The 24,149-nt window shown below is 38.9% G+C and overlaps 1 protein-coding gene across 1 annotated transcript; it reads left to right on the top strand.

The window, feature by feature from the left end:
* The first annotated feature begins 1,087 nt into the window (after window positions 1–1,087).
* On the top strand, window positions 1,088–15,079 carry mylk4a (myosin light chain kinase family, member 4a). The gene is made up of 15 exons (XM_059345068.1): window positions 1,088–1,612; window positions 5,631–5,768; window positions 6,192–6,288; window positions 6,599–7,028; window positions 7,552–7,847; window positions 9,110–9,215; window positions 9,690–9,783; window positions 10,120–10,229; window positions 11,283–11,424; window positions 11,515–11,585; window positions 11,674–11,802; window positions 11,887–12,039; window positions 12,716–12,794; window positions 13,066–13,120; window positions 14,080–15,079. Exons 1-14 carry the CDS (start codon window positions 1,088–1,090, stop codon window positions 13,117–13,119), a joined length of 2,424 nt encoding a protein of 807 aa, XP_059201051.1. The 3' UTR covers window position 13,120; window positions 14,080–15,079.
* The last annotated feature ends 9,070 nt before the right edge of the window (window positions 15,080–24,149 follow it).

Genomic DNA, 24,149 nt, shown 5'->3' with positions numbered 1-24,149 from the left:
ATGCATCATGCAAATTTTGATTTATAGGGAACATGGATTACGGTCATATTACAAGAGCTAAGTTAAAATGGATCCCTTACCTTCGTAAGGGAGGTTATCAGTGGATGTTTTTGTCAGTGAGTAGGCATCGTATAAATCATTCCTGTCACCCATCTCTTCTTTCAGCAGACGGGCTAAACATCTTACTGTAGGTCCCCTCAGTCAGACGCCACATGCTCCTTCACGTTTCCCCTGAACTCTAAGTGCAAGTTACAGGCATTCATGTGATAAGGAGGGAATTTGCATTGCAACATGGTTCTCATTCACAATCGTACACAAACAGACTCACATACAGCTGTGTGGCAACATAACCAGGAGCAATTTAGACTTTTAAATGTCATGAATATTATGTGGATTTCACCTTTTCATTGTCAAGTTTAATTTAGAAATTACAATTACTTTTACTTTAAACAAAAACACCTCCTTTCTTGGACATCTGTGCAGTCCACTCAAGACTGAGCCAGATGTGTCCATTTGTCACGAGCTCATGTAATTGCTATGTGAATAGGAAAAAAACGTTACAAATGAATGAGCATTGTCGCACTTGTCTCCCACTGAAGAAGTTCTGTGTACAGTGACCATTTTGACACCTAGAGGGGGAGTGACGGTGGTGGGCTTAACACTTAAAGGCTCTCAAATGTCTCATAGCCAAAGCAGTGCCAAGCCTCCACCCCAAACACTTGACCCCTGCTGACGTAGGCTGTTCACTTACATTTAGGGACACCGGCTCACTCCATTCTTAATACCATTTCTAGTTTGGAGTGAAGCAGGCGCCAGGGATAAGGTGTGAGAGAAACAGAGAAGTTTTTTTTGCCTTAGTTCTCGTCAGAGTTTACTTGAGTTTAAAATCTTTATCTGCATTATTGCCGATTTTTGATTTAAAAAACAACAACTCTCTTCTGTGTCTTAATTAGTTTGCACACCAACGGGGAGCACTGAAAGGTAGAGCTGGCTAAGATTTTTGAAAAAGTCTTTCCGTCTGTTTCACAGACATTATTGGTTCGATTTTTGTCTCAAGTTGGTGTTTTAACGTGATTTTTGTGTCACCATGAGTACCTTGGTGACGAACATGGCAGGAGACGGCAAGAGCTTTGACATCATCCAAAATCGGATTGAGTCACTTAGCAGCAAGATGGACAAACTCATCAACATTCAAGAAAAGGTCCTTAACCGACTGGATGGGATGTCTCAGGACATTGACGACATTGAAAAGGATATGGAGAATCTGAAGGTTGACAATGAGGAGATCCATTTTCCGCCCAAGATGGTGAACCAGACCCAGCTGGTGGGGCGAGAGGTGAGGGAGATATGCCACGAGATGAGCACCATCATGTCGGTGGTGAACCAACGGTCCGAGCAGCAGGCTCAGAAGCTGGAAGGGATGGAAAAGCTGGTCCTCAGCATGCAGCAGGTGATCAGCTTCATTGGGGAGACGGTGAAGAGTTCCAGGGTTATGGAGCTGATGTTTAAAGGCCCTGCGGCTCGGAAGGGATCCAAATCCAAAGACAATAAAGGCAAGCAAGCCAGTAAGGGGAAATCATCTACAGACACAATAAACAAGAAGCTTGACAAGGTGAGAATAAAGAGCCTTAAATATCATGCCCAACACAAAACTACATTTTCTCCAGGTGCAGGAATGCAGTGATTGTGAAATTCTGGACCAATTCCAATACTGATGTTTAATATCACAATACTGGTTGTTTTTGTTTTTGTTGTTGTTATTTGTTTTTTTATTTGTGCCAGGGAAACTGAGGAGGTTGGGGAGAAATATAATCCCTATTTTAATATGGATTATCGGTTAAATATTTTGCTAGTTTAGATTCTTAAGTGTACATTTTTAAGTTAGACATCACATCTAGTGCTGTAAAAGATGCTTACCTTTGTTGATTCTCCTTGCTGACTTTCATTTCTTAGACCTCAGAAAGATCTTGCTCTTCTTGTTGTTCTTGGCAGAACATGTGAAAATGATCATAGCAGCAAGGCTGGCCACTCCGACAGTTCTCTTGCCTATGAATTTGACTTGGCTTATGTGTTAAATACCCCATATTATGGGGCTGGGTTAAAATGTAGTGTCTGGGATGTGACATGTTTACACTTGCCAACTGCTGATTTGAGTTAAAGTAATTAAGAGCGCTAATTTTATAATGTTACGTAAGTGTCTGCTCAATAAATATGTCACATGTAGCTTCTATGAAATCCTATTTTAACTCACATTTATACTTGCTGGCTCTCTACCCGTGTGAGTGCAACATGGCCTCCTTGGCATGAGGCTCACTCTGGGACCCCCCGGCAGGGCACGAGAGGTGAGGCCATGGGTGAAATGTGAGTGGCTCAGTTTAGAAATGCTGTTTTTGGATTGGGGCTGCAGTGTTTGTTGTCTAAAAGGGTTTTAACCCCTTGAGCTCACCGGGAGTCAGGTATCAACAAATTGCGATGAGTCAGTATTTCTCCGCTTCTCTCTTTTCTCATTGACTCACGGCACATTTTTGCTTTATATTTGCACACTGCTGTGTCTTATTAGGTCGAGGTGTGTTTTACACCAGGCTGTTCTCATTTACTGTTCATATACCCACAAAGAGTTTGCACTATGATTACATATAACCCATGTTATCATGAGCCAAGGTACGCAGATTATAACACACTAAATTTGGTATTGTTAGGCTGCAACCTCTTTTGGCCGCAGTAATTGTGATGGGAGGAGATTTAGGTCACATGGTATAATGAGCGGCAAAGTCCGTGTATGGACAGGGTAGGGATGGGTGGGTTAACTGACGATGATTAACTGATGTTCACCAGCTAACATATACCAGTAAAAAAATGTAACAATTGTAGCAAACTAGAAAACCATAGCTTGGTATATAAAGAGCAAACTAAATTACTTATTTTTGTAGGCCAACCCGGAAGTATCATCGTCATGAGGTCTATTCAGAATCCGCCTATGGGATTTTTGCATTGGATTTTGGAGCATTGCAGACAGTTACCGCTGTGGCAAACACACATTTCTTCACACATATTTTGTTCAGTAGGATAATCTCCACAAATGAACACCACTTTTATTATGTTTGGAGTGTTAATGCAGCTGACGAAAGTAAAAAGCTAACATTATGCTCACGAACAACACCACAATTGAATGACTTAAACGTCACAGCCGTTATTCCCAAGACGATATCCGACAAGCTAACCAGCGATCTGACAAGTTAGCAAATCCATAGCTTAATAAATAGTTTATCAACTTAATTTACAACCTGCAAGAGAGGCTGTAGGGCCGACTAGTGAGAGAATTGCCATCTGTGTCCATTGTGTTGAAGTTTAATATCCCCAACAACCACCGTAGCCCTGAGGACATGTAAAAACTTCACAAGTAGGGGTATTTGCTAACATATTTTATGTTGTACAACAAAACGCAAACATCTCTTAAGCTTCTGTTACCACAGACCTTATTTCAGGCATCTAACCAGAAACCTGTTCAAAATCTCGTTGAGTTTGAGAGGTTAGACCTCAAGACCTAAAATACTTACTTACTTCCGGGTTTAAGAACTAATTCCTGTTGCAACGTATACTACGTGTATAGTTGAATCCAGAAGACGTTAGAATCTGGACTGATGATGGAAATAGCCAACCAGTGAGCCATCTTGCTTTCCTCCGATCTCTGTTGAGAGTCGCACATGAGCAGAACAGTTTGGGCAGGGTGTATGGATTGGGTGGCCTCATCCCACATAAAACAAAAAATCAAAGTTATTTTAAGTTACGTACAACTTGTAAGTAACTTTCCTATGTAAGTTCACGTAGTTACGTACAGAAGTAGGCTACTTAGCTATTTGAATCCAAAGCATGTTCTTTAAAAAAAAAAAAACTGTGACAATGCTGTTTCACAACGTCAAATAGAACGGTCATAATTTGTACGATATCATGTGAACCACTGTATAAGAATATACTTTTTGCATTCCCAGATTCCCGTAGTTACCCTCTGCTGTACGGTTTGTACTGCCTAAAGTCTATGTCTTGATTCTTTGTATATTACTCAACTTCCTGCAGTGGAAAATAGCTTGTCATAACATTTTATTGGGAGTCCTGCTGATACCGCTGTCAAAGCATCTTTGATTTAGAGGTTCCAGTCAATGCCTGTTTTAAACATTGCATACAGTGTTTCAGGATTTGCTGGAGCAAGTAAAAAAGTAAATATGTACTTATGTAAATATAAACCCTGTGAGGTTATTTCTGCTCAACTGTGCTTTGCAGGTGTATGTCAGGATGTGAAAGTTACACTTTTAACTTAATGTTTTAACTTTGGCTTGAACATGTTTAATTCTGGTGACACTGAAGTCACCTTCAAATTAAGTGAAATGTCTGTATTATATAATCATAAAATAGACCTATGTAAAGGTCACTAAGTGCTGCTTGGTATCAGAAGCATTAGTTGCACTTACAGACACCCTAAAGCACGTTATCACCACAGCCATATCACTTGGTAGCTGCAGAGGTTAGAGTCATATCTCTTTTCCTCTTTGACCTACAAGCAAAGAGCAAACGCACCTGAGTGGCTGTGACGTCAAGTTATCACATACTTTAAGGAATAATGATGTCATAGTTCACAGAGTACAACAGCACAGTCAGTTCTACGCATTCACATTTGTGTTAAATTAAGACATGACGAATTGAATTAAGGCCAATTTAAAATTTGGATCGCAGTTTAATGGATAGATTATATCCTGATGATTAATGACTGCATACCAATATGATGGCTACTGTGTGACTCACATTTCAGGGAATTTCTGTGGTCGTCAGAGCACCTGTCAGGTGGTTACTCCATCTTCCTCCACCTTTGAGGTGTGAGATATCTTACAAGTAACTGCTGTTACTGTGGCCTCCTCGGACTTTCCCCAATCTCCCAATCAGAGTTTTGAACTGCAGAAAACCCTGCTGTTGCTGGGGGAACACTGCACTGGAAATATCCCCTGTGCTGTTTACCTCACGACAGCATACAGGGAACAAATGTGAGCCACCCGGGGTCCTAGACAGGTTTTTCCATGCTAACCTGATCAGAGAGTGTTTAGTGAGTTTCCTCAGCTGAGAAATTTGAACAACAGCCTACGTTGTCGCTTGTAATATTTTCCGCTCAGGGTCAGCATTGCATTCCTTCGCTGAGTGCGACAAGTGATAAGCTATAAATTCACCACGCTGCTGCTGTCTATCCATCTGCTATGAATAATCAAAGGCATGCCATTATACAACTCAGTCTGCGCATGGAGACGTGCAATAAATTTGCTAATCTGTAAGTTGAAAACAAAGGATGTGTTGCTTTATTTTACCATTCGTCTGTATTTTCATCATCTCATTGAATTATTAATTTAATTTTCAATTCATTTGTTGTGTTCTGTGTTTGACATAACTTCATCAAATCAACCTGTCACTGTCATTTCATTGAAGTGGATTTTTGATTCATGTTGTGTGCATTACATGTGACCCTAACTTCATAATTTTGACCTCCTGTCTCTCTTTTTGTCTTTCTATCATGTGATATTTCTTCCATTCCATGTGCATTCATATAACCCTACTAAGCATTGCCATCCTGTCTTTTTTTTTTTTACTAGAAATCTACCTCTAATAAAACCAGTAAAGGGAATCAAGAGATAACTCCTGCATGTCAGCCCAGTTCTCCACAGACCTCTCACAAGATAAAGCTCCATGGACCAAAGCATTTCCTCGCCTCTCGCAAATGTGGATACTTTGTAGGTTTATTGTGCTTATGGTCTGTACGTATACGTCTTTTTTATTAATAATATGTATTTATGTGCTTTTGCATTTCTGGCGTTAAGATGGCTGCTTGTTTTTCATGTTTTAGCTTTAAAAAAGGCTTCCTCCACTTTGAGTAATATTGTGGTGATTTACTTGAAAAAAGAGAATGGAAAGAAAAACATGCTGCCTTTAATTTAAGATTTGGGACATTAAATAGTCCCAGTGTGACCTAGCTGATTTTTTATTTTCAACCAGAGTAATAAAGCAAAGTTTTAGTGAAGAAGAGAAGCTCTCTGAAAAGTCTAAATATTCCTGATAACATTTTCAGTGAGCCAATTTTCATCGACAATGTAAAAATTGAATCGCTTTATTGCCCAGATTTCCCTTTTGACTTGTTTTTTATTTGTACTTCACAGTTGAAGGACCACAAAGGTAAAGATGGGACGGACAAGCCCCCTTTGAGCCCTAAGGGTGTGAAAGCTCAAAAGAAGATGAAGCCCCCAGACACAGCAGGTGCTCAGATCAACAATCTGTTCATTTTAAAGAAATAAGTCAGTGTTTAACTCTGGTGTCCAGTTTAAATAGTCAGACACAGCAGCAGCAAGATGCCAAAATAAACATGAATTTACTGTCAGGGCTTTTATGAGACAAACATCTTACTGTGTTAGTCATATTCTGTTACATGTACAGCTGTGGCCGACTAAAATTTACACTGTGACACAGACACCGAGCTCAGAAGGTCAGAGTGAAATATTGGGGTGACCTAATAACCTTTCACGGACTGTGAGAGATTAAATGCAAATCCTGTGTGCACTTTTTGTAGAAAATATTTCCCTGAAGAAGCAGGTGTTACTTCTTGAAGAGGTGCAGAAGCTCAACAGAGAGAATTCAGAGAAATCAGGTCACCTGCTAACGCCTGGCAATCTGGATCTGGAGGCCAGAGTTTCCCCCGAAGATCAACAACCCGACACTTCTGCTTGTAACCTGGTGGACTACCTGCGTGAAGACACCCAAGTGGCTGCGGAAGAGAAACACGAGGTAGTTAGTGAGGAGGAAGGTGGGGAACAGGTGCATGAAGCAGAGGCAGCGGTTAAGGAGAAGGAACCGAAGCCAGATGTGGAGGATGTATTGAAAGAGGAAGAAAAGCTTCAAGAGGAGAAGAAGGAAGAGGTTCCTGCTCCTGAAGAAGAAGCAGACAAAGCTTCAGAGCTGACTGCTGCCAAAGAGGAGAAAATAGAGCCGACTGCTACAAGGTAGTTTCTGTTTTACCCTGATAAAAGCTGCAAAAATTAAATTAAAGAAATATGTGATGATGTTATCTATTGGAAATTGTGTTGGCCATTTAAAAAAAAAAAAAAGATTTTATAGTTAAATAAGCCATAAATCAAGAAAAGAAAATGAGACACATTAGAATACAGAAATAATGAGCTCATTTCACAAAATATGCACAAAATAATGAGCTCATTCCCTCATTAATTTCTCTGTGTGTTTAATTCCTTTGTTCAGGGGACAAAGCAGCATTAGACTGTTATGGATAGTCATATTTTAGAGATTCTACAAATAAACTTTAGCAAGATAATTTTGGGCCATACACAGCTAATTTAAATAAGGTTTTAATAGTTATTAGCCATGGTCTGTCTGTCTGTCAAAATAAGTCAGTTATATATATTTTTTATTCATTTAACTGTGTCTTCAATATCTGTACCTGAAACTTCACAAGCTGTGATGAAAAATACCAAACGAAAGCAAACAAAAAAATATTCTTTTTTCCAGCAGCGATGACAACAAGGACGCCTCCCTATCTCCAGAAGCCGAGCAGGACCCAATGTCACAATTCGACTGCATGAAACACTTTATAGTGGAGAGACGCAGGAGCGAGGTGGTGGTGGTGGAGGAGGCCAACGACGAGGAGGGGAAGGAAGAGGACCAACAGGGCTGGGCCGTCTTCAAGGCAGATGGAATTGAATTCCAGTTAGACCTTAAACAAAGGGTGGAGAGAGAAAGAAAAGAAAAGGATGCAGGAAAGAATGCAGAAGAGGAGGAGGATGAAGATGCAGAGCGGTACCATATAGGTGAGTCAGGACTCCTTGACACTAACCATCGGAGGGAGTTATAAGTTATAATCATAGCGTTGTTCAGTTTTAACCCAGTTTAGTTGACTGTAAGGCAGTACCACAATAAATCAATACTAGAACTATACTCACAAATGGCCAATATTATCTTATTACTGATTTATTGGTGTTGGTTTTTATGTTGGCTGATAAATTACAAGAACCTGCAGTACACAAATTCTACAGAAGATTTGAGTATAATGTAGTTGCATTTCACAGTTTGTCACCCAGAGGGCAATGACAAGTTGATTTTTTTAAACCTTAAAAATATCCCACTCAGTATTTATCATGGTTGCAATTCTTAAAAAATCCCCCCAAAAAATCAAGGGGTCTGTAAGTAAATTGTTTGTTGTGTTTTATGTAGGCTGTTGTCATTCGCAGACAGATTTTGAGTTTTGTCAGGAAATAATGCAGTTGGTTACGCTGGGTTTGGAAGCATCGGCCATATTACCTGCTAATGAATAAATTAATTGGATCTTAGACATTATTTTGACTTAATTTCATGTAAAAGGTAGAAACACCCTAAGTTTGTTCTGCTGCCACGCCTTGTCTCTGTTACAGCTTGTTCCTAAATTTTTACCCAAACCCTGATTTTTTCCTAACCTTGACCAAATTGTTTTGCTGCCTAAACCTAACCAAGCAGTTCCGTTTCACAATGTTAACCACATGTTTAGAACCACATTCATGTGGCCGTTTCACAATGTTAAATAGAACAGTCATATTTTGTAATATAAAAATATCAGACGAATATCTTTATGAGGATACATTGAAAAGCAACAGTCAACTGATATATTGTATAAATAAATCTAAATCTAAATATCATTGTCAGCCTTATTAATTCAGTATTGGTCGGGCTATATATCATGCATTAAATGCACAATGCATCTCTAATTTCTTCATGAAAGGTCTGAGAATGCTGAGTTATTACAGTACAGTCTTATGAAGTAGAATAGAGCCCTCAAAGCAGTCTGACACTATGACTAGAAGATGTGTCGTGCCAAAGCGTGGTGACTCCTCTGTAATATTTAGACAACAACTCTGCCTGTAGTTGATGTTTATCATAGCACATTAATGCACAATGTGCTAACTTGATTAGAACAGCCATGCACCCTTTCAAAAGCCTCACTGTAGTTAATTAACAATGAAGCTCCTGTGTTCTCACATTCCTCATAACTTATTAAAGTAGATTATATCTTTTCTCGGGTCTCCCATCCTACTTTTAGACACCACTGCTCCTCCAGCGGCTCCTTTTAATCACCGCATTGTTTCTGCCAAGCCCAACCAGATCATCAACTTCTACACCATCAACTGGCAGGAGGTCCTCGGCGGGTGAGCACTCTTCAAATCTCTGTGTCATGTAGAAAATGAACGGTATTGATGACCAATTGATCCATCATAGATCAAATGGAGGGAGAAACAGGTTCCCATAAAGCCTAATTGTGTAACCCCCCCTCCCCCTCCCCCCGGGGTTCATAACTCCAGAGTCACGGCAGTTATTTATACTTCAGGACTGAGCGGTATGTGAAACTGTATCCCTGGAGCCAGCTGGTAGCTAATCACTAAGTGTTAATCCAAGTCTTCAAAGAGGAGACACAGCCCAGCTCAGATTTAATGAAATAACAGATTAAGCTCAACACTGTCCTAAAACCTCTCCGTTTGACAGAAGATCACTTTTTGATTCGTCATGGAAACATAAAACTCTCGTCCTGTTTCACAAGGCTGCTATATGCACAATTGGACTTACCAAGTGTTTCTTTGCAACTATAAAAATAATATTTTTTCTTTCCCCTCTCTCCCTTTAAGGGGTCGTTTTGGCCAGGTGCACAAATGTGTGGAAAACTCCTCCGGTCTCACGTTGGCAGCGAAGGTCATCAAAGCCAGGAGCCTGAAAGAAAAGGTACAGCCCCTAATATTCAGTGTCATCACAATGAATTAGTCCTATTTTGATACTACAGTGAGAGCCATGCTGTGATATAAAAAGCAAGGGGCCCAGTTAGATGTTTCAGTACATGTTAGTGCACTACAAGGCCACTTGGAACAGAAGCAAAGGGAATACTTCTCACTTAGGTGAGAAATATTTGACCTAGAAGAGAAGATGCATTGTCTCATAGCAGAGAACAGCTGACACCTCTCATCGTGTCCGTGTGTGTGCGTGTGCCCGCTTCACTGTGTGTTTGTGTTTGTCTGCTTCTGCATCTGTCCGTCTGTCTGTCTGCGCCTGTGTTTTTGGTAGGAGGTGGTGAAGAATGAGATCCAGGTCATGAATAATCTGGACCATGCCAACCTGATCCAGCTCTATGCAGCTTATGAGTCAAGGAATGACATCATCCTTGTACTTGAATAGTATGCTCCTTCTTTTACATTTTCAGCACATACAGTATGTTAAATTATTTCAAAACAGCATGTACCAAGTAGTGTACCTTCATAATCTTTAAAGGGATAGTTCGGATTTATTGATGTCCTTATCCACGACCCCAGTTTAGAGAAGCAGGCAGGTACTCAGGAAGCTAAGCTTTATACTGCTGCTTAAGTTTAAGTGTACACTATATTAAAGAGATGTAGACCACTCATTTCTGAAGCTATATTCTCATGAATGGGTCTGTATGATTTCTAGCAAAAAACTTCTGCAATGTGGTTTGTATGATATAGTATAAAATAGCGATCTCTGTTTTAAAATACTTATACTTATATTATTGATTAATACTTATACTAATTTCGTGATACGGAGCTACTTAAGGTTAGGAAACAAAACCAAAAGAACAGGATTAAGCTTAAAATAAGTACCGATGTATAGATTTACCCGTTATATTGTTTGTGTTGTGCGACTTCTGTGTTTTTGAGGCATAGTTCGGGTTCACCAAAGTCACACAATAACACAAACAAACTAACCAATTGAGGCAGCAACTGCTGGATTCTGTGAGGTTAAACTGATTTTTTCAATGAAGTCTGGTGGCTTTGAAGAGAAAATATATATCTTATGGCTTCAGTTCCTCATTGGAAAGAGCTGTTAGACGGAAATGTGAAGAAGTGAAAATATTCTAAATACAGTATAATGTACAATTAAGCTGATATTCAGTTTTTTAGATGGGCCTTTTAAGGTGGCTTAAATCCATCCACAGCAGTACATTATTTAGCTTTAACATCGGTACGCCTACCTGCTTCTCCAACCTGACTATGTTTCATTACATCATACAACCCCACTTCTGAACTATCCCTTTAACAAGAGTTACTTTAAAAATGTCTAGTAGATTTTTTGTTAAGTCTGTTTAACATTTTAACAACAATTCATTTTTTGATAGTGTAGATAAATATGCTATAATAAAAAAATAATCTAGATTGAAAACACTTTCAATTGAGGGTGTTTGAGTGTTTTTATGCATTTGTCTTTAACCTTAGTGTTGGTGGAGGGGAGCTGTTTGACAGGATCATTGATGAAAACTACACCTTAATGGAGCTGGACGCTGTCGTGTTCATCAGGCAGATCTGTGATGGCCTGCAGCACATGCACAAAATGTACATCCTACACTTGGACTTAAAGGTAACAAAGTCACTTATATTAATTGTAATAACATTTTGACTTGACAGACTTCTTCGCAAAGTTGAATCAATCAATTCCTTCAAATTTCAGCCAGAAAACATTCTGTGTGTGAGCAGAGTCACGAATAAGATCAAAATCATTGACTTCGGCCTTGCGAGGGTGTAAGTACCAGCATTTGCTTCTGTTTTGTTGACAGATTAACTGACTGCTATAAACACACAAAATTCAAATGTCCCTTTCCCTGCATAGATATAAACCACGCGAGAAACTGCGAGTGAACTTTGGGACTCCCGAGTTTCTCGCTCCTGAGGTCATCAACTACGACTTTGTGTCATTCAACACAGACATGTGGAGCCTCGGTGTCATCACCTACATGCTGTAAGTCAACACACAGACACGTGGACACACACACACACGCTCAGACACACTAATGCTAATGACCGTCTCGTCTCTTCCTGTTAGTCTGAGCGGCCTGTGTCCCTTCCTCGGTGACGATGACAACGAGACTCTGAACAACATTTTGGCCTGTAAGTGGAACTTTGAGGAGCAAGAGTTTATGGATACGTCTGAAGAAGCCAAAGACTTCATCAGGAAACTCTTCATTATGAATAAAAGGTATTTATCTTCTCTCTCTGTTTACTGTCATTCCTTGTGTGTGTGTGTGTGTGTGTGTGTGTGTGTGTGTGTTCTTGTACTTCCTACATAGTGAGGACCACAAAACCTTTTTTCACCAACAGAGTGAGGACATTTTTACAAAGTGAGGACATTTCGTCCGGTCCTCATTTCTTCAACACTTTTTTGAGATTTCAGACTTTGTTTTAAGGGTTAAAGGTTACATGATAATGATAATTAACTGAAACTGTATTGTGTGGTTACAAAACTAACTAAAATTATAATGAAAATGTCCTTCATTTTCGTCTTTGTCAACTTTTTTCATACGTAATGAAGATGGATAAGACAAAGGAAATAAAGGCAAAATTTACTGTGACCTTTTTTAATCTCCCACCCAACAAATACAAATAAAAATAATAAAAACTAAGCTAAAACTAAAGCATTTCAAAAAAATAAATACTAAACTAAAACTAGCAAACTCACTCTAAAAAACAAATTAAAACTAACTAAAAAATCCCAAACTATTATAACCTTAGCAGGGAATTCACTGTTCCAATGAGGGCCCTCACAAAGATAGAAGAACAAGAATGTGTGTGTGTGTGTGTGTGTGTGTGTGTGTGTGTGTGTGTGTGTGTGTGTGTGTTGACTTTTAACCTGATATATATGTGTTTGTCATCAGTTGGAGGATGGGGGCATCTGAAGCACTAAGACATCCTTGGCTGGCTGACGCAGTCCTTCATCATCGCCTTTATACAAAGGTAGAACACACAGTCTCACCTGCATTTATCATAAACTAACTGACAAACTACACAGGGATGCTGATATTTAAATAACCTAATTTTCCAGAATAATATTGACACAATAAACAAAAAACTTGGACAGCACTATAATCCAATTTTGATTGAACTTTCTTGCACACAAATAATGTTTCCATAATGAGTAAATCTGTGTTACTTGTCACTATGCCTTCCATTTATTTCAATAAATCATCGATGATCGTCATTTTTATTTCTTTGCTTTATTTTACAGAAAACTATGTGCAGATCACGGCGATCATCGTGTGTGCCCACAACTGACAGTTGAGGTTGGTCTATTTTTTTTCTCTCTTTTCCTTAAGAAAAAATACTATTATGTTTGACTAGTTACATTTTTTTTATGTCTATTAAAAGAGATAACGTAAAAGATTTAACTCAAAACACAAAAACACACAGTTGTTCCAGGAAGTCAATTTACAGATTACAATAAGACTTTATAGGACACATTTAAATACGTACAAAATGTATTGATAAGCTGCGCAAATTATGACAGTTGTGATAATGATAGGATAATATTTCTAAATTGAAAAACTCAAAATTCCAGTGATCACCAGAATACTGAGGAAAAAAACACAATTTTATTGATAAATTGCATTGAAAACAAAGAGGAGCGAATCTGATGAAACAATGAGTGAAACACTCTTTTGTATTTTATATTCGAGTAGCCTGGTGTTTGCTGAAACAGGGTGTTTTCAGTTTTTTGTAATGAGAATAATATCAGTATAAAAGTGAGCTATACACTATAATAATGATGTTGATAATAAAAACCTCCACAAGGGGGAAGCATGCCTCAAACTTTGTGTAGAGCTGCACAACAGAAAGGAGACAGTGATTAGTTCCTGTCTGTTACAGACATCCCAGTAACTGTACCATCCTATTGACAGTACTCTGGTTTAGTACCAGTAGTACCAGTAGGTCTTGATGTCGTTCAGTACCAGGAGATCTTGATGTGGTTTAATACCAGTGGGTCCTACTGCCCTTACTTTTTAACTACGCAATGTTTGACTTGTGCTTTTTATTATTTTATCTATTTTCTTATCCTGCTGTATCTTATTTTATCTTATTTGTATTTTTTATTTCCATTTCCCTGTTTTAATTGACTGTTTTTACTGTTTTCAATTATGTCTTGCTGTTTTTAATGTCTATGTAAAGCACTTTGAATTACCTTGTGTTGAATTGTGCTATACAAATAAACTTGCCTTGCCTTGCCTTGCCTCTGTCTCTTTAGGGCTACACTGATGCGATGGCTCCAGCTGTGGCCACTTGGACCAACCCTCCTGTCAAATGTAAATGACCTGAATTTTCAGTCCATGCACTTGAGGCATGGGCTGAAATTCTGCTCCTAACATGTGATCCACTGTTGTGTTATTGTAATCATATACAAAAACGTGAATAGTCCCACCATGCATTAGACTGTAATTTAACAATTAATATTAGACATGATTTTATCATATAAGAGCTTGATCGTGTGAAAGTGAAAACGTGCACATTGTACTATCTACTTCATTTTTTTCTGAAATATCCACTCAGCGAGCCACTCTCATTTATCTCTAACCAAAGGCACTGTGCTGTTATTGTTCACTGCTTTTATTTGTATGACGGCTACAGCATGATTCGTATAATGTCACTGTAATAATATGTGGTACCCGTCTCAGTTCCAATATTCATTTTTTTCCTGGGCTGTAAATATATGCCGATCTGTAGATTAAAATCAGATTTTCTTATATGTTAGGGAATGGACTCCTTTAAATTGTACGTATGGACAGAGGGGAATCTGTGCGGTCCATGTCACAAGCTGTAGTATGTGCACTTTATAATGTTATTTATTTAAACATAGATTATACGTGAAGCTATCATAGTTCCAGTGAAAAGGCTTGTGTGGTCAAAACCATATTTCCTTCCTGATTCTGTTTCTGCTTTGTCCAGGTGTTTATAAAGAAAACACATTTTTACTGCATAACAAACCAACACAGTTTATGTCTTATCAGCTGAGGGTATTATTTTAATTCTCTGTTGCATGTCTCTATGTGTTTCATCAGCAATTGAAGCTTGAAATAGACACAGAGAGAAATAACTTTTTTTAAACTTGTTTTTTTTTCACTCTATAGCTGCTGTAGAAGCTTTTTCCACAGAACAATGTTTTCATGCCTTCTGTGAAGGTTCACTATCTGAAAGTAATACACTACCTACCTAATGTTGCCTAAAGTGTTGTTAGAACTACATTTATGTGGTTTTAACTTCATTATGAATGTTACAGTAATTGTTGTTGAACACAGAGTGTTAGTAAAAGAAGTTGTCCTCACCGAGTGTTAGCAATTTCATATTCAGCATGTATTTGTGACGTGTGTACACATCCATTAAAGTGAAACTGTGTCTTAAAACAGGAGTAGGTTTTCTTTTATTACTGCTGTTTGAAGTTCAGTTTGATGACATACACTACAGCAGCGTGTATCTAAAACAAATTAACATAGTACATATTCATGAATTTACAGTGGGCAAAAACAAGTGTCAATAAATAAACAGTAGTTTGTTAATTGTGTGCTTGGAAAAGCATGTAAATAGTTTGCAAATTCAATGCAAATTTAATCATGGTATAGTGAAGAAGCCATTTGTCCTTCTGAAACTATTGGTCCGCAAGGAGTGAAATGACTTTCTGTCTATAATGCATTTCAAACATTATTGCATTATAACCTGCTTATAGCACTATTTTCTATAGTCATACCCACGATGCTTTAAAACAATAATCATAACACATTATAAAGCATTTTATAATGACTTATAAGGTCAAATATCAAAATACTACCTAACTGATGATCACTCACTGACATTTCTTTCCAACAATCAAATCTCAATATTATATTTTTTACAGTTTACATTATAATCAATCAATTCATTCATTTAGTAGCATTTTTAAATTGTCAAATGAGTTGATATTAATTTTTTTCTATAACAAATCTGTCAACCTGTGGTCACCTAATGCTGAACTCTAAAAGTCTAACATCAGCCACATTTTTGAAGCATGATTTCTTTGTTTTCTCTCGGGTATATTTAGTTTTTACAAAAACATCTTTAAACTCTGACAGAGAGGACAACACTCTGCCTTCCTGAAGATTTTTTTTCTATCTTTAGGGGACTATTGTTAGTAAGAATTTTACAATCTCAAACCCAGGTCTATTTAAACCTTAAACACACAAACACACTCCTACTCAACATGAAAGTACAGCTGATTCCAGGAGCCTAATAAAGAGCATCTGAGGGAGCCAGCGTGTGCAATACAGTTTGTTCACCTGAGAAAATAAACTGTGGGATGATGATGATGATGATGTCGGGGGAATCGGGCTTCGACTCAGATAGGAAAAAAAGTGGTTATCAGCATTTTTTCCCCCAGAGGTCACAGGAAGGGCTGAGACTCTGAAAATGAAGAAGAATGACAGTGAGGAAATGTGAGTTTGTGTGGAGCATGTGTACATTTCAAGCTACATTTCCACAAAGTATACCTTGACTTTCAGCCTGCTCTATCCTTTAAAAGACAGTAAGGTCTTATTTTACAGAACCCACAGGGTTAGTCAAGGATAAGTGCAGACTTTATGGGGGAATACCATGAGAAACATGTATTTAATTGTACAGAAATACCAGAAAAGCAAACTGTACCACCAAAAAGCATAGAAACCCAGTAATTGACCACTTTTACGTCCAGTAGTTTTAGACTTTCACGGCCATAAAATTGTAAGGGCCGACAAAATAATTCACAGTTTTGGGGTTATTTTCAATTTTATTCATTTTTGATTTATATAAAGTGCACTGGACAGTGACAAGAGCATAGACTGTATAAAGGACAAGAGAGAAGGATGAGAGAGACAAACTATCTTCCAACTGAATGAAAACCTGAAATCGGCTTGAGCTCGAGCTCTTTTTATGGATTTTATTCCTAGAAAGTGGAAAAAATGACAGATATGCAGCTAAATATGGAATACCACCATCAGAATATTTACAACATAGTAGAAACCAAAGGCAACTAAAAAAGAAAATATAACACAGGAGCCTATGATAAGTCACCAAAACTCAGCCAACTGGTTCTGAGATTGATTATAGGTCTGAGAAAAATCTCAGGTCTTTCTTCTATTATGTCTTTGTATTTCCTGAATTATGTTACATGCTAACTACCATGCTAAATCGTTAGCCTCAATTGATTTTATGTGCCGGCAGCAACATTAATATAAGCATCCATTTATTTTATCAATCGTATCGTGTACACGACTTCCCATGTTGTAACCACAAATTCATGAGTTTCACTACAAACAGACTAAAACGGAAACCTGAAATATCGTCCCATTACCTACAGATCCTGCATTCATATACAGATATCTGTTTATAGAGATTGATTTTGTGTTTGCTACTGTACATGTAGGCTAAAACATCAACACTTTATGGACCTCTGCTACAACGGTTGGGTTTAAACATTCACCTGGTGCAATGTCTTAAAAATCTATATATCTTTTTTCAACATTAATATCCTAAACGTGAATATAAAATATTTTCCATCCTCATTTTCTGTAACGGACTGACAGCTCTGTTTAGTCTGTTATTTATTTATTTTCACACATCATTTCATCAGACACAAAAAGTTTCAGGTCAGCAGTGGTTCAGAGAGAGTTCATACATTCCTCCATTACAAACACAGGCAGAGAGAGTTGGAGTAAGTTAATAGCCATTACTCCGTACATGCAGGTCGTTTGGCAAAACAGGTGATACTGATTTCTTCCAAGTACTTTTTTTCTATTCTTTCTTACTTTTTTGCATAGCTTTTCAGGAGCCTGAGGGCTGGAAGCTGAACGCGAGCTCTCGCTCTAGCCTTGGTCCAAGGCCCAGGTTGGAATGGTGAGAAATTCAATTTAAGAGGAGAAAAAAGCCTCCTCGCACTGCCCCTCCACCACCCGCCTCACCCCTAAGTCCCCTCCATCCACATCTCCAGGGGCGATCTCGAGGAGCCAAACCAAAACCAGATGGACTTATTGGGCCTAAAGATAACAAATAGTGCCTGAGTTCCTGTCAGTTAGAGACCACCGGAGCTAAGAAGCTGAGCGTGAAAAAAAAAGCTTACTGACATGTCGACTTCTTTATCCTGCTATATAAAATATTATCAACACTGACAAGTATTATAGTATAGTACATATGAATGAGAATGTAACAGAGTTTTGTGCTAGAATTGGTTTGTTTGGTCTGGAGACGGGCTGGTGAGATGTGGGGATGCTGGCCATGTAGTGTTGGTGTTGCATTCACAGACCAGGTGCCATCTTGCCTTCGGGAAGGTAGGCTGTCAGCAGTGACCCGAATCTCTGGGTGGCATGCTCTCCAGTTTGTTAGTCGATACATCTACCACCCACACACATTCGAGAAAGGATAGAGAAAGAAAAAAGAGCAGGGCGACCCCAGAACTCCTCACAGCCTCCCTGCAGATTGACTAAGAAAGTGTCCTTTGTAACAGGAGTTTCCTGTACGTAATTAAAAAATATTGGGCCTTGCTCAGAAGGGAGGAGACAGGGCCCGGGGTTGTAGGAGGCTATGTGAAGGGTAAGATTCCCTGCTCCACTCTTCGTTTCATGTAAGAGCCCCGGAGCTGGCCCTGACGTTTGTCCAAACAAGAGGCGCTCTCTCTCTCCAAGGAGGTCCGGGGAGAGAACCAGCCAGTTCTCAGGGCCCGGGGGCAGGTGGTTCTGATTTGCGAGGAGGAGGGAGGGAGGGGGGGCAAACAGACCACATTTATGTTCAGTTAATGGCAGTACACGTGTCGTCACGTCCAGTGGTGGGAACATGCTGGGTGAGTGATCTGTTTTTAACACCGCTGAGGTTTGCCACCAATAAGAACACAATGTCCAATTATCCCTTTATGGGGTGGAAGAAAGTAGTCGTCTTAAACCTGGATATCTCTGACAACCTCTCGTCTTTACCAAAGGATCTCTGTTCTTCTTTATGATGCTAAATTAAAGCATGACTTTGTGACTTATGAAAAGAAAAATGGATCTTCTCTTACAAATGAAAAGTTCAATTCAGGGCAATGAAATGCACCCTGCTCAATTCAAGACACTCACCGTTTTTGGACCTCAACAACGTTAGTTTGTCTAGTAGGACCAGTGGTATGGTGCCTAATGTTAGCAAATGAAAGCTAATGTTTGCAGTTTTTGCCAATCTGCATCAGTTGAGTGAAAGTTAGAGACTATTCTCCTCCCAAAAACGACACTTGGGTGGTTTGTAGAAGCAGCTTATTACGACCCATATTTATGTTTACGGTAAGGTGGTGACCTCTATTGGCTGCAGTGATGAGGACATGCAATTACATCATGTACAAACATACAGAAGTAACATTCATTCATTCTCCCTAACCGCTTATCCACACTTGGGTCGCTGACATTGGGCGAGAGGCGGGGTACACCATGGACAGGTCACCAGACTATTGGCTTACACATAGAGACAGACAATCACGCACTCATTCACACCTACGGGCAATTTAGAGTCGCCAATTTACAAACCAGCGACCCTCTTGCTGTGAGGCAAGAGTGTTAACCACTACACCACCATGTAGCCCTGAGAAGTAACATAATCTTTTAACCCAAACCAAGATCTTTCCCTTAAACTAACCAAGTAGTTACACAACTCATCCAGTTGTAACAATCTTTACCACATGTTTTAAACTGCAACTGTCATGTTTATATGTTGTATGAGGACCTGTGGCCACCTGTAGGGGTGCTAATTATGGAAGCGCTCCTGAAGGTTGAAGGTTGTTGGATAGGAAAGTGGAAAGGAACAAATGACCTATGTGACCATATGATTTGGAGCCTTTGTTGAAAAGTTTGATAGTCTAACCTACAATTACAACGTAGCAATGTGAAAGTATATTTTCATACTGATTAACCAACGGACAATTTTCACCTGAATCTGCAGCTCCGATTTGCTTGGGCATGTGGCTTTATAACTTTTAAGTTGAATGTTTAGCTGTCTGACTGTTTTGGTTCATTCTAACCACTCTCATTGTGTTGTTTTTGGCAAGCTAAAGAACCAGATATTTTCCTCCGAAATTGTTGGGGCCAAAAACAGATCAGAATGAAAATATTGCACTTACAACTGTACAAAATTTTGTCAGATGGACACAAACTCAATTTCAAATTAACACTATCGTCTTATCTTTTGGATGTAAATAGGCAACTTGTGCTAACAAGCTCATGCTCATATATCAACTTAGAAGTTCATAATAGATCAATGGTGTCTTGTTTCCACTGCCCCCATTAGGCCAAAAACTTCAGGGATTCTCTGTATTTCATGATGTTCCATAATATGTAAAACGTGTCATTAGTTTTAGGAGCTGGAAGTAGATGTGCTTTATATTTTTATTCTCTGACTCATATTCAGTAACAGTGCAACATGACTTTTGTAATGAAAACAGCCATCTCCCACCCACACACAGATTGATTTCCAGATGAGGGGGAAACACAGCAGCTTGCTGTGTCAGGTGTTTTCAGTCGGTGGTTTCAACACTGATCAAATGGCCACGCTGAAGCCTTTAATGATCTTGGAGGTTCCCCGCTGTTGGGTCATCTGCTTGGCTCCACATCACCTCTAGGTTGGGCCCTACTGCTGGTCAGGCGGTCCCACAATGGGGCCCTTTCCATCAGCTTTGTATTTACTCGTCCCTCTGGCTCACCCCTCGGCCTGCACGGGGTCTCTGTTCAGTCTGCCAGCCCTGCTGAGAGGGCTCTGTGGCTGGGAGAGCCGTAATCCATCAGGCCTCCGTGTGTGTACGTGCTTTGCTCTTTTATGCTTTAGCTCTTGCTGAGGAGTCTTTGCTGAAGGAACTAAATGGAGCCAAGCGTCTTGTTCAAACAGACTGAAGGGGCATGTTCTCTGTGTCTGAGGTTAGTGTGTTAAGACAAGCTTGTGTGCAGGCGTGGGTGTATGAACATGCTGCTTGTGTGCATATTTTATCACTTCAGACCTTTCCAGACAGACAAATGGACTCCTCCTTGACCCCTTTACCCATGAAAACATCTACTTATCCTGCCCGCAACATGCCCCTGCCATGTTTTATTAGATCCCCTTTATCTGCCCGCCCACACACATTAGTTATAGCAAATACTAGACATGCTATGAGCTTAATACATATCCATACTGTACATCTCTGTGTTATGTTCTCCCTTCCCACCCACAGCGCCTGTCCTCCCTCCCAGTGCACGGTGATCGATGAGCTGAGCCCCGGTCTCTGTGCAGCAGGGACCGTACTGAGGGGAAAAGACCCCTTAGCCCGCTCTCTGTCTGACTCCCAAAAAACAGCTTCCAAAGCCAACAAAAACACAGCACAAGGCATCCAAATGGCAACCCGTACGGCTGCTGCTATTGTAGTGTGAAATGTTTCCCACGATGGAGCTCGAGGCAGGAGAGGAGGATTCGATGGATGACACAACGCTGAAACCGAGAGACAAGGGTCAGACTGAGGTGACGCGGAACATGTAATGATTCCTGTCGTGACAGTTTGAATCTTGTTAAAATGCAGCGTGGTGAGAAAATTGAGTACTTTTGCAACCCTGCATATTTCAAGAAACATGATACAACCACAGCAGCCAAATAACCTCATTTGTATTACTGTCCAGCAACATTAACATGCTTTCAGGTTTTGATCATGGTCAGGGTTGGTAAACCTTCAGGGGAATCACTGATATCTGACCATATTTAAGCTAAAAATGCTTTGCTGGTTTGTTCTTGGTTTTGGGCATTTCTTTTGGGGCCTGCCTTCATTTTCAGTCCAGTCTGCTTTTAGACAGGGGAAACAGGAAAAGAGTCACAGTGCTGCGGTTCATTCTTCAGGCCATATTCACTTGACCACACAAAGAGCCCATTTTGAGGGAGACATTTTATGTGTTGTGTGGCAGGCGGCGCAGGCAAAAAAGATTTACTGTGTCTGTGCCTATTCAGGGGCGTTTTGGATGATGTTCATGCTCTTACTGGCAGAGGCCGGGAATTTATTGCAGTTGGGAAATACTATCAGGTATTGACATCGTTATACCTTTACAGTAAAAAATATTCACACAATTATCACACAATTATCACACAATTATCTCACAATTATAATGGCCTAGATTCTTGATATTCTATCAAATATTAAAGTTGCATTTTACACTTTTACACACAGAACTGATAAGCAGTGAGAGCATCAGCAAGTCATTATCAAAGTCAGTAATATAGAGACATATTTTAGTAATTAAGAATAGGCTATATATTAAAAGTTGTGCTTTAAATGCAGCATGAGAAAAGAAAAAAATATTTCATATAAAGATTTTGTTTGCTCCTTTTTGAATGTGCGAACTAACTTTTAATACTTTACATTTTTACATTTTTTGTGACCTGTTTTAAGCATTTATATATTTATAAACCCTATTCAGAAATGTGGCTTGGAGTCTTTTTTCTGGATCAAATCTTTATTATTATTAATAATTTAAATTTTAATAATATAAATATTGGATTTATAAAAAAAGTTCACATACAATCCATCAAGACTAAATTGATACTAAATATTGCTCATACAGGAGCAGGAGCACACAGCAGTGTTTGAGAGATGCTAAACATGATTTAAAAAAAAAAGGTTAAGATGTGAAGAAAAAAAGTTGTTACACGTCATCTTCAAAACATTTATTTTTTTGGCATTGTGGCTACAATTGTGCAACTAACTTCCTTCACATCATTCAATTTTCATTGTACTTTCAATCAGTTTAGTTTCATTTATTCCATTTTTAAAAGTTTCATTTACTCATTAGCTATTTCATTTTATTTCTTCTAACAAAAGACTACGAAGCATAAAGACCAGAACATCCCGGTCCTTAACATCACAAACAGCTCTGCAGATGACTCAGTGGGTTGAATAACTGGGCAACAGGGCCGATGTTTATAATGCAATTGAAGCATTTTATCAAGTGGATCGTTTACAGGTTACAGGTACCAGTATTTTTACTATGGTGTTCCTATGTGTTGGATTTCATTTTACCCATTTTTTTCATGCTTTTATGATTATTCTATGGGTGTAGATATTACCTGATATTATCTGTTTTATACTTTGTTTAATATGAGTGAGTAGCTTTACTGTTTTTGTTACTCTGCCTTGTTTTAGTGAGCTCACTAAGACAAATTCCTATCAGTCATGTTGATACAGCAATAGAGTATTTAATCTCTGTTAAATCAAATCAAAAGGACAACAACCTGACTTTTGAACAGTTTAAAACATATTGTGTCTGCTTTGTCTGCATTCTCTTTAATTAGTATTTTTTTTTAGTTCAGTTTCAAGTTGACATTTGATTCATACATGAATAAAAATGCAGCAAATACTGCAACAGGTCACAAAACAGGTAATTTTTATCTCACATGTCACAAATAAAAGCTACAAATAACATTTCAGTACGACAATAAAATTTAAATGTTAACATTCGGTCCTTTCGAAACAAACACGTATAATAGAAATATGCAGAGTTGTGCATGATGACTTTGTGTTGTGTGAGTGTGTGTGTGTGTGGGCATGGAGGGTGGTGGAAGAGGAGGAAGTTGTACCACTGAGGTAGCACTCAGAGTGACTAACAATGGCCCACACATATCCTGTGGCTGTCAAAATCCTGACGACCCGACACAAACACTTTGGAGTCAGGGTCCCCCCTTTTAACTCGCTGTTCCAGGTTTTGTTTGAGTTTGAGTTTTTGTATAGACTTGAAAGCAGTCTCTCATTTTGTTTTTACTTTTGAAAGGTGCATGGATTTTTTTTTTTAGAAGTTTTTTTTTGTGTGCGTTTCCCTGTCTTTGTATATTGTATATATTTGTAAACTAAAAGATTGTTTGCAGTAGATGTGGTGCGATAAAGTGGTATTGGTGATATCTTGGATATTTAAAAAAAAATAGATATTGATATCATGTTGATAATACACACATGATAATACTGTGTAAATAGTTATGTTTATAGACTCTTTCTCCATCACCCAAACCTTTGTATTTGAGTGAAATTCATTAGTAAAAAAAAAAGGAGCCAAAAGTATAACGAACAAAGGATGATTATAATTACATTTCTTTGAATATTCTACCAATCTCTTGATAATGTGGTAATCATGAATTCTTTTTTTATTAAAAGTACACAAACACAATTTGCCTCACCCCTTCCCTTTATGTGCTGTCTCAGCAGACCTTTCCTCCCTCCTGTCAGAAAGAGAGGCCATCTTAACCTGCGGGGCCACAGAGCACACATCAGCACGGGGGAAAACACTGCTGATTGCCCCC

Source organism: Centropristis striata, chromosome 11 (genome assembly GCF_030273125.1).
Source record: "Centropristis striata isolate RG_2023a ecotype Rhode Island chromosome 11, C.striata_1.0, whole genome shotgun sequence".
NCBI lineage: Eukaryota > Metazoa > Chordata > Actinopteri > Perciformes > Serranidae > Centropristis > Centropristis striata.
This window is presented reverse-complemented; position numbering and strand designations above follow the sequence as displayed.